Source organism: Ursus arctos, unplaced genomic scaffold (assembly GCF_023065955.2).
Source record: "Ursus arctos isolate Adak ecotype North America unplaced genomic scaffold, UrsArc2.0 scaffold_14, whole genome shotgun sequence".
In the NCBI taxonomy this organism is placed as follows: domain Eukaryota; kingdom Metazoa; phylum Chordata; class Mammalia; order Carnivora; family Ursidae; genus Ursus; species Ursus arctos.
In genome coordinates, this window is record NW_026622808.1 from 34,729,929 (window position 1) to 34,742,030 (window position 12,102).

Genomic DNA, 12,102 nt, shown 5'->3' on the forward strand with positions numbered 1-12,102 from the left:
AATAAATAAAAATCTTTAAAAAAATAATTGCTCTAAATATTTAGGTGCTTTGGCACATATCTATTTACAATTTTTATATCCTCTTGATGAATTGACTCCTTTACCACTATATAGTGACCGTCTTTATTTTGCGACTGATTTTTTTTTAAGTACTCTCCACGCTGGACATGGAGCCCAACCTGGGGCATGGAGACCCAATGCAGGACTTGAACTCTCAACTGAGATCAAGACCTGAGCTGAGATCAAGAGTCAGACACCTAACTGACTGAGCTACCCAGGCACCCCACTTGTGATTGATTTTGAATAAAAGTCTATTTTCTCTGAAAAAAAAAAAACAACAGCCCTGTTCGATTTCTTTGGGTTATCATTTGTGTGGAATATCTTTTTACATCTCTTCACTTTCAGCCGATATGTGCTCTTAAAGCTTAAGTGAGTCTCTTGTAAGCAGCATATTGTTGATCTTGCTTTTTAAAAATCCTTTCTGTGTGCCTTTTGATGGGAGAATTTAGTCCATTTACATTTAAAGTAATTGTCAATAGAGAAGGACTTACTATTGCCATTATGTTGTTTTCTGACTGTTTTGTAGTTCCTGGTTTCTTTAATCATTTCTTGCTGTCTCTATGATTTATTTCTTGTAATGGTATACTTTAATTCATTTCTCTTTATCTTTTGTGTATCTACTAGAGGATTTGTGTATGTGTGTGTGGTTACCATGAGGCTTATATAAAACATCTTATACTTAGAGCAATCCATTTTAAGATATTGACAACTAACCTTCAATTGAGTACAAAACCTCTTCATTTTTACTTTTCTTTCCTCCACGTTTTATATCACACTTTACAACTTTTTATATTGCACATCCATTAACAAATTATTGTAGCTATGTTACTACTGTCTTTTTTCCACAGTCCCTTGTTTTTGAAAAAAATTGAGTATAGTTGACACGCAATGTTACATTAGTTTCAGGTGCACAACAGTTATTCAACAACTCTTACATTGTGCTATGCTCCCCACAAGTGTAGCTACCATCTGTCACCATATAACACTATTACAACACCATTGACCATATTCCCTATTTTGTACCTTTTATTCCCATGACTTAATCATTCCAAAACCAGAAGCCTGTATCTCCCACTCCCCTCCATCCATTTTGCCCATCCCTCTAACCCCCACACCCTCCCCTCTGGCAACCACCTTTTAACTTTTATACTAGAGTTAAAAGTGATTTATGCACTACGACTACAATATTAGAGTATTCTGAATTTGACTGTATATTTAACTTCACCAATGAGTTGCATACTTTCATATGTTCTCATGTTGCTTCTTTCTTTTTAAGGGTGGGGGGTAGGGAGAGGGAGAGGAAGAGAGAGAATCTTAAGCAGGATGGAACCTGACACAGGGTTCAATCTCACAGCCCTGAGACCATGACCTGAGCTAAAATCAAGAGTCAGACGCTTAAACAATTGAGCCACCCTGGCACCCCATGTTTTCATGTTGTTTCTTAGCATTCTTTCATTCAACTTGAAGTCCCTATAGCATTTCTTGTAGGGCAGGTCTAGTGGTGATGAAGTCCTTCTGCTTTTCTTTGTCTGGTCTTGATCTCTCCTTCAATCTGAAGGGCATCATTGCTAGGTAAAGTATTTTTGGTTGGCAGTTTTTTCTTTCAGCATTTTGACTATATCATCCCATTTCTTCCTGACCTGCAAGGTTTCTGCTGGGATATCCACTGATAGCCTTTGTCTGTGTTTTTTTTTGGGGGGGGGGGGGAGGTCCCCTTCTATGTGACAAGTTGCTTTTCTTCTGCTGCTTTCCAATTTTTCTCTTTGTCTTTGACTTTTTCTTTTAAAATATTTTTATTTATTTATTTGACACAGAGAGAGAGAGAGCACAAGAAGGCAGAGCAGCAGGTAGAGAAAGAGGGAGAAGCAGGCTTGCAGGGAACCTGATGTGGGGCTTGATCCCAGGACCCTGGGATCACAACCTGAGCCAAAGGCAGATGCTTAACCGACTGAGCCACCTAGGTGCCCCTTGACTTTTTTTTTTTTTAAGATTTTACCTATTTATTTGAGAAGAGCACACAAGAGAGCATAATCAGGGCAAAGAGGCAGAGGGGGAGGGAGAAGCAGACTGCCCGCTAAGCAGGGAGCCCAATGTGGGGCTCAGTCCTAGGATCCCAAGATCATGACCTGAGCCAAAGACAGATGCTTAACTAACTGAGCCACCCAGATGCTCCTGTCTTTGACTTTTAACAAATTGATTCTAATTATTTCAGAGTAGTCTTCTTTGGGTTGATCTTTCTTGGGGTTTTTGAGCTTCAGGTACCTTGATGTCCATATCTCTCCCAAAATATAGGGAGTTTTCTGCTATTATTTCTTTAAATAAACTTCCTGCCCCTTCCTGTCTCTTCTTCTGGGAATTTTATGATGTGTATATTTGTTAAGTTAGTGGAATTCCATTTTTCACGTAGGCGTTCATTCTTTTTCATTCTTTTTTCCTTTTTGTTTCTCTAACTTGCTAACTCCAAATGACGTGTCTTTGAGTTCCCTGATTCTTTCTTCTGTGTGATCAAGTCTACCTTTTAAGCTTTCTCTGGATTTTCAGTCTTTCATTGTATTGTGTAGCTCTAGGATTTCTGTTTGTTTCTTTTTTATGGTTTCTATTTCCTAAACTTCTTATTTTGTTCATTCATTGTTTTACTGATTTTGCTTAGTTGTTTGTGTTCTCTTGCATTTCATTCAGCTTCTTTTTTTAAGATTTTATTTATTTATTTATTTATTTATTTATTTATTCGACAGAGATAGAGACAGCCAGCGAGAGAGGGAACACAAGCAGGGGGAGTGGGAGAGGAAGAAGCAGGCTCATAGTGGAAGAGCCTGATGTGGGGCTCGATCCCACAACGCCGGGATCACGCCCTGAGCCGAAGGCAGACGCTTAACTGCTGTGCCACCCAGGCGCCCCTCATTCAGCTTCTTCAAGGTGATTACTTTGAATTCTTTATCAGCCAATTTGCAGATCTCCATTTCTTTAGGCTCACTTACTGGAACATTATGAGTTTCCTTTGTTGGTGTCACGTTTGCCTGATTCTTCATGGTGTGTATAGCCTTGTGTTGGTGTCTGTGCATTTAAAGGAGCAAACACCTCTTCTACTCTTTACAGACTGGTTTTGGCCAGTAAAGACCTTTGACTGTTCGTTCCCCAGGCTGGTGGGATTACTTTCAGAATCACAGTCAAGCTGGGTTGGAGCTGAGTCATGTGGCCTTTGTTGGGTCCACAGCAGGGTTCACTGTTGGGCTTGTTGTCAGGCTTGTTGGACAGGCATGGATCCTATCTGGTCCCTGCATCAATGTGCCTGCCTTTGGGACCTAGTTCAGTAGGGCTGGTGCTGGGACAAGTGTCCACTTCAGGTCCACAGCTGGGTCTGCAGACAGCAGGCCTGTTACCAGGTATATGGATGAGTGTGGCTCCCACCAGGTCCCTAACAAAGCTCTTGCCAGACATTGGGTATGCCCTGGGCAGGCAGAACAGGGCCAAGATCATGGCTGAGAGGGTCTGGAACAGATTCCCAAGGCTGCCTCTGTGTTCATAGCCAAGATTGAGCTCTGCAAGCGTGACTCTGGAGGCAGTGCATGTGTCTTCTAGTTGGTCTCTGGGTGGGCAGGACTGTTCATGGATTGTGACTGAGATGGGCTGGAACCAAGTCACAGAGCCATTTCATGAATCTGCTGTCATACCAAAGTTGACTCTCCTGCTTCCAGGGGCACTGATGGGCATTTCTCCCAGTGGGTCCCCAGGCTGGCAAGACTTACTATGGACTGAAGCTGGGAGGAACTAGAGCCAAACTACAGGGCCATTTCAGGATGTCCTGGGGTACAGAGGGGCCTGTTTCCCACTGGACCCCTGGGCTGTCAGGATTGCTCGCAGACTGCTGTGGTGAGGAGCTTGAGCTGAGGGCTCTGTGTCAGACCAAGTTTAACAGGCTTTCCTCCAGGGGCTCCCAGGCTGTGGCTGAGAAGGGTTAGAGCTGGTTCACAGGCCACTTCAGGGTCACAACTAGGGCCAAGGTCTGTGGGCCTGTTGCCTGAGACATAAACACACATGGCTCCTCCCAGATTCCTTGATGTGTGGTGCTGGTTGTAAGAACAAAGCCAAACAAAGGGGGCACAGAGCTGTTTTCAGGTGTGTAGATAAGACCATGTTGGATGAGTCAGCCACTGGGCATGGGACAACATTCTCAAAATGGACCTCCTAGGTCTTGACTCCACTGGGATTTCACAATCTCTTACTTGGATTTCAAAGCTCCCACAAAGTACTTTTGTCCATGAGTGGCTGCCAAGTTGTTGCTACTGAAGGGCAATATGAGCAGGGAACATCCTTTTCCACCATCTTGCTGATGTCACTGTGCTAGTATATATATACATATATACATATATATATTTTTTTTAACTCCCAAAGCAAAACAGTAAAAAAGAAACAACCCAGCTAGAAAATGAGCAAAAAATATTAACAGACATTTCACTGGAGAGTATATAGATGGTAAATAAGCACTTGAAAAGATATTCAACTTAATTAACCACTAGGTAAATGCAAATTAAAACCACAGTGAAGTGTCACTACACACCTATCAGAATGGCTAAAACAAAAAATAGTGACAAGACCAAATGCTGGTGAAAAGATGGAGATACATTGTTGGCGTGAATGTTACAATGGTATGGCAACTCTGGAAAACAGTTTTGAAGTTATCTAAATAACTAAGCATGCAATTCTCATACAATTCAGAAATTGTCTTTTTGGGTATTATTCCCAGAAAAAATGGAAATTTACATTTACACAAAAGCCTTTATATGAGGTCAAAGCTAGAGAAAACATGGCAGAAAGGAAGGACCAGGAATCCATCTCCCACATTTAATTCAAATTATTATTTTTCTCAACACCCCAAAACCAAATAATCTAATTTAAAAATGGGCAGAAGACATGAACAGACATTTCTTCAAAGAAGACATACAGATGGCCAAGAGACACATGAAGAGATGCTCAACATCACTCATCATCAGGGAAATGCAAATCAAAACTACAATGAGATACCACCTCACACCTGTCAGAAGGACTAAAATAAAATAAAATAAAAACACAAGAAACAACAGGTGTTGGCAAAGATGTGGAGAAAAGGGAACCCTCATGCCTATTGGTGGGAATGTAAACTGGTACAGCCACCGTGGAAAACAGTATGGAGTTTCCTCAAAAATTTTAAAAATAGAAGTGCCTTATGATCCAGCAATTACACTACTGGGTATTTATCCAAAGAATAGAAAAACTGGAGAAAAAAAAAGAATACATCCTGATTCTAAAGGATATATGCATCACTATGTTTACTGCAGCATTATTTACAATAGCCAAATGATGGAAGCAGCCCAGGTGTCCATCAACAGATGAATGGATAAAGAAGATGTAGTATATATACACCATGGAATATTATTTAGCCATAAAAAGCATGAAATCTTTCTGTTTGCAGCAACATGGATAGATCTAGAAAGTACAATGCTAAGAGAAATGTCAGAGAAAGACAAATACCATATGATTTCACTCAGGTGGAATTTAAGAAACAAAACAAATAAAAAGACAAACCAAAAAAACAGGACTCTTATCTATAGAGAATAAACTGATGGTTACCAGAGGGGGCGTTGAGGGGCAGGGGATGGGTGAAATAGATGAAGGGGATTAAGACTATATTTACCATGATAAACATTAAGTAATGTGTGGAATTGTTGAATCAGTATATTGTACACCTGAAACTAGTATAACACTTTATGTTAACTATCCTGGAATTTTTAAAATAAATAAATAATAAATATTTTAATTTTAAAAGTTACTGTAGGGGCGCCTGGTGGCACAGTCGTTAAGCGTCTGCCTTCGGCTTGGGGCTCGATCCCAGATGGGATCGAGCCCCACATCAGGCTCCTCTGCTAGGGGCCTGCTTCTTCCTCTCCCACTCCCCCTGCTTGTGTTCCCTCTCTTGCTGGCTGTCTCTGTCAAATAAATAAATAAAATCTTAAAAAATAAAGTTACTGTAACTTTGGTTTGTAACTCCACTTTTTTGTTTTTTACATGTTTTAAGAGACTAATGCATTAAAAAAAATTATTAGTCTAGGGGTACCTGGGTGGTTCAGTTGGTTAAGTGGCTGCCTTTGGCTCAGGTCATGATCCCAAGGTTCTGGGATGGAGTCCCGCATCAGGATTCCCTGCTCAGCAGGGAGTGTGCTTCTCCCTCTGCCCTCCCCCCACGTGTGTTCTCTCTCAAATAAATAAATAAAATCTTTTAAAAAATTATTAATCTAGAATTTAAGACACACAATTCATAAAGGTGTAATTTGTGACATCAGTAACTGAAAGGGGGAGGACAGAGCTATATAGGAGCAAATTTTGTATGTTCCTGAATTTACCCTGATACAATTTTAAAGTAGAGTATTACAACTTTAGGATGTTAAATGTAATCCCTGTGGTAGCCACAAATAAAATCACTCTAGAATATACATGAAGGAAACAAGAAAGAAAAATAAAAGTTTCAATACAAAAAATCAAACACAAAAGAAGTCAGTAATGAAGGAAATAAACGACAAAGAAGCTTTAAGGCATATAGAAAACGGCAAAATGACAGAAGTAAGTCCCTCATTATCTATAACGACTTTGGCGGATTAAAGTCCCCAATCAAAAGACAGAGGTTGGCAAAATGGATTTTTAAATATATGACTCATTATATGTCAATTATATCTCAATAAAACACAAAAAAAATATGACCCAACTATATGCGGTTTACAAGAGATTCACTTTATTTTTTTTTAAGATTTTACTTATTTATTTGACAGACAGGACAGCGAGAGAGGGAACACAAGCAAGGGGAGTGTGAGAGGGAGAAGCAGGCTTCCCGCTGAGCAGGGAGCCTGATGCGGGGCTCAATCCCAGGACCCCAGGATCATGACCCAAGCCGAAGGCAGACATTTGACGGCTGAGCCACCAAGGCACCCCTACAAGAGATTCACTTTAGTTTAAAAGACTGAAATAGGTTGAGAGTGAAAGGATGGAAAAGATCTTTCATGCAAATAGTAACCAAAAGAGAGTAGGGACAACTACACTAATATCAGGCAAAATAGACTTTAAATCAAACAGGTTATAAGAAATGTAAAATGAACATTGTGTGTTAAAAGGTTCACTACATGGGGTGCCTGGGTGGCTCAGCCATTAAGTGTCTGCTTTCGGCTCAGGGCGTGATCCTGGAGTTCTGGGATTGAGCCCCGTGTCAGGTTCCTCCGCTGGAAGCCTGCTTCTTCCTCTCCCCCTCCCCCTGCTTGTGTTCCCTCTCTTGCTGGCTGTCTCTATCTCTGTCAAATAAATAAATAAAATCTTTTTTAAAAAATGGGAAAAGGATTTAATAAATATTTCTTCAAAGAAGATATACAAATGACTAATAAGCATATGAAAAGATATTCAACATTACTAATCATTAGGGAAATGCAAATTAAAACTACAATGAGCTACCACCCCACATCCATAGGATGGCTACTATACAAAAAAAAGAAGAAGAAAGAAAGAAAGAAAGAAAGAAAGAAAGAAAGAAAGAAAGAAAGAAAGAAAGAAAGAAAGAAAAAAAGAAAGAAAGAAAGAAAAAAGAAAGAAAAGGGAGAGAGATTAACAAGTGTTGGCAAGGACGTGGGGAAATTAGAACCCTTGCGCACTGCTGATGGGAATGTAAAATGGTATAGACGCTATGGAAAACAGCATAGCAATTGCTCAAAAATTTAAAATAAAATTACTGTATGATCCAGCCATTCTACGTTTGGGTGTATACCCAAAAGAATCAGAAGCAGAATCTTAAAGAGATCTTTGTACAATCATTTTCACAGCAGTATTATTCACAATAGCCAAAAGGTAGAAGCAACCAAAGTGTCCATCCATGGATGAACGGATAAACAAAATGTGGTACATACATCCAATGGAATATTATTCAGCCTTAGAAAAGAAGGAAATTCTAACACATGCTACAACATGGGTGAATCTTGTACACATGCTAAATGAAAAAAGTCCATCAATAATAATAATAATAATAAAATAATAATAATAATACTGTATAGTTCCACTCAAATTAGGTTTTTACAGTGATCAAATTCATGGAGACAGAAAGTAGAATGATGGTTACCTGGGACTGGGAGAAAGGGAGAATGGAGAATAATTGATTAATGGGTACCGAGTTTTAATTTTGCACGATGAATAAAGTTCTGGAGATGGATGGTGGTGATAATTGTACAACAACATCAATATACTTAATGCCACTGAGCTGTTTACTTAAACATTGTTAAAACGATTAGCTTTATGCTATGTGTATTTTACCACAATTTTTTAAAGATGACACAGTCCTCCATGTTGCACAACTACAGAGGGCACCGTTTACATGGGCCACACTGTAAAGGAGGCTCCCTGGAGTTGGGCAACTTGGGGGCCCTGAAGCCCCAACTCTCCTGCCCATGGCAGACATTGCTAATCCATCTGTTCAAAGGTCCTATTCATCCAGCACTGGACTCTCAGAATCCTTCTCCACTCTGGACCTCAGACAAACCCTGCCACTTCCCCAGAACTGATTTATGAGATGCCATCATTAGCTCAATGACCTCTTTGAAATCTTACAGAGAGAGCGGGGGACACATAGAGCAGACCTGATCATTCCTTTATTGGAAGGGGTATGCACTGTTGCACTCTACAAGCTTGTGTGCCTAAAGAGATTTCAAGTTGAAGATTCAGTTGGCTTTCTTTGAAGATGTAATGGCCCTGAATAAAGCCACGGGTGCGGCAATTATGCCAGCGCCAATAGATTTGAATAATGCGGACAGCATGGAGCAAACGGCAGTAACGAAGGCGTATGCGCCACATGCGGACCCACGATTGCAGCTTGACCACTGCCCATTCTTGATGAACATAGAAATCTAGGGCCAGTTTCCTCTTCCTCTCCAGCAGCTTCACCAGCATCTGCTTCCACCAGCGCTGAATGATACATGCTCTGAGTGCTGCGTGCAACAGTGTTCGGCGTACTAGGGTGCCCCGCCACCACGCCTGGATGAACATGGCCGCTTCCTGTTTCCTGGTGATCTTTATTTGGGGGCCTTGCAAGAAAAAATGGGACACTTAAGAAACTCACGCATTTCAGCCCTAACGTGTGCCAGGATAAAGCCCTGATCTCTATCAACAATCATCCCTTCCTCTGACATTCAGCAGAGCCATTTTGGGCAACAGCAGGACCCAGGAGACCAAGTAAGTGTCCTGCATCTGCCACTCTCTGATTAATGGGCATGGACACACCATCTTGCCCTCTGAGTCTCAGGGTCTCCATCTGCACTTGGCAGTATCACCCAGTTTTGCGTGGACCTCGTTGGCTAGTCTAGAGCAAGAACACCATGCTCTAGAGGTGAAAGAGATTCAAGTTTCACCTGGACCTGACCATTTACCTAAGATCCATGGCTCATCCTTCAGACTCCTCCCCTCTGTTGGAGAAGTGGCATCTGTTCTCCCCCGGCCCTCTCACCTCTGAGTTCAGGTTACACTCACAACCTACTGTCTCCCCTCTGCCTCACCAAAGTATTAAAAGATTCTTCTGCCTTATCCACTTTATTAAGAGCTTAAACACCAATTAACACATTCATCAGTACAAAGATACACATGTACACACACATTTCTAGATCCAATCTTCCTGTAGCTCTACCTTTTGCATTCCCTAAATGCAGTCCCCACCTTGTAGCTCCCAACCTTGTGTAGTCTGAGTTCATACTCTTTGCCCACCTCCTTGTCACAATCCACACATCTTGGCCAGACCCACATCTCAGCCTAAGGAGGAAATGGGGAGAAAGGATAGCCAAAGAGGAGTCAATCCGTGTTCATTCTAGCTCTGTGTATGGTGACTATTCATCTCCATTTGCCTGGCATGCTGGGTTTATGCCTGCTGTCCTGGAGCAATGTTGATAAGTGCCCCTTTCACTCACTGAAGCATCTCTCTTTAGACAACAAATTACATGGTCACAGACTTTTGGAGTACTCTACTAGACCCCAAGGGTCACAAGTCAAGGCTCTCCCCAACATAGTAGAGCCTGGAACCATCTACCCATGGAGGAGTGGGGAGGGTAGTAGCAGTGGTATGGGTGGGATCGTCAGGGGAAGAGTTACTTCTCCTTCTCCCCTTTGCTCTGCTCTACCAGTGTGACTTCATCATCTTTGACTATAACTTGGAAAATTTGCTGTCCTGTAATCAGAGTGGAGAGAGAAAAACATTGGAGAAAATAAGCATGCTCTCCTCATCACTAGGTGCCAAGTCAACCACATAGCTTCCTGGCCTTTCCCAGGACCTCGGACATGACAAGGGGAGGGGGGTGTCCCATCCAGAGGTATCTATGGGAAATTTACTGCCTCCCCAGAAAGCTTGGATGGATATGACTATCTCTTACAAAACATTAAATGTCTGTGGCTTGTGCTGGATGGTCAAATCCCCCTCAGGTCTGCTCTTTACTAAATTACCCATGGTTAGGGGCAAGATGGTCCCATCACTCTCAGGTCTGTACTCCTCCAGCCACACACTGGCAGCAGAAGTGGAGGAAGGGTGAGAGATATGATGTCATAAGGGCACCTATGACTCAGGCACCAGGATGGCTATCAGCAGTTGAGTCCCTTTCTAAGAAAAACCTAGAAGACCTGCCCTTTCTTTCCTACCAGAATGGCCAGAGTTCTGGCTACAAAGAAGAACACCTCAAATACCAACCCATTGATAAAAAATGTATCATAATGCTCATTAAAGCCTGGATGGTACTTATTAAATGGATTTTAGTTCATTGATTTTAGTTCAATGATTTTAGTTCATTTACTTCATTCAATGATATTCCAAATAACAGAATGAGTGTGCTACATACTGATATAGAAAGATGTATGAGATTAGCAATCATCAAATCAAGACGAACTCTAAGTATATATTTATACACATGTGTTGTAAAAGCATTATTTTTAAAGGGGTGAGGATTAGGAAGATATACATAAAGATTAGCAATAAACATCTCTGATGAAGACAGCAGAATCGGGGGAACAGGATAAACTCCTTCATTGTGGCTAAACCTCCTGTGGCCTAACTTTAGGTCATCTAGTTATCAGGCCCTTGGGAAAGCAGAACCCATACAGACCAGAAAATTCATGAATCCCCCAGGACCAGCCAGGGACTTCATCTCAGTCTCAAAGGCCTCAAGTACTCTCCTGCCTTCCTCTTTCCCTGAGAGCCTCAAGGTCATAGCCAGGAGATGGGTGAGGGACAACCACTACACAAGAAGGGCCCCACTTCTGCCTGCTCCTGGCCTCTGATGACCCATGTGGTTATTGTGAGGACCTGGTTCTCTCTCAGGGTCATAGGCCCAGAGGTCACTGAGGAGTGCATTTGCAATATGGGGAGACAGTGTGGGGCTCTAGAGGGATGTAGAGAAGATACACACTCCTTTCCCCCATCTTCTACCACCCTTTCTAGATTCCCCTCACTTTTGACTAGCATTTCTGCTGGTCTAGGCAGTTTGACTAGGGGGAGTAGTTATCCAGCCCCTCATGCCTGAGGTATTTGATTCTCTAGTTACCATACTTCTCACGCCATGACTGTGTCCATCTACCATCACACCTGGGCAGCAAAGCACCAACAGATCTTCCAGTGAATCACCCAAGCAGTACCCATAGTCTTCCCTGCCTACATAGTTTGGCAGCAGCCCCCTCACCTTCTCCTGATGACCAGGGTTAATTATCCCTGCCAGTATGGTGACTCCTTTCATTACCTGGTTGTCTCTTGGCCAGATTCTGAAGTGACTGAGTCTCAGCCATAGCTTTAAGTTTAATGAGACTCTTACTATGACCTTTGATGACTGCCTTCCTCCCTAGAAACTAGAACCTCCAGTCAGATGGAGCCTGCAGGGACACAAAGCCCAAATTTCCACATGTATAACTGGAAGGGGTGCTCACAGATGCATTACCACTGCCACATGGATTCTGAGACACATACATTCTACTTATTAGGGACACAGCACCATGTAATGGGCATCGATTTGG

The 12,102-nt window shown here is 41.9% G+C and overlaps 1 protein-coding gene across 1 annotated transcript; it reads right to left on the reverse strand.

Annotated features, from left to right (window-relative positions):
- Nucleotides 1-8,706: 8,706 nt before the first annotated feature.
- On the reverse strand, nt 8,707-11,877 carry IQCF5 (IQ motif containing F5). The gene is made up of 2 exons (XM_026500402.2): nt 11,832-11,877; nt 8,707-9,146 (listed from the first exon to the last, which is right to left on the reverse strand). The coding sequence occupies exons 1-2, from the start codon at nt 11,875-11,877 to the stop codon at nt 8,707-8,709; spliced, it is 486 nt and encodes a 161-aa protein (XP_026356187.1).
- Between the last annotated feature and the right edge of the window lie 225 nt (nt 11,878-12,102).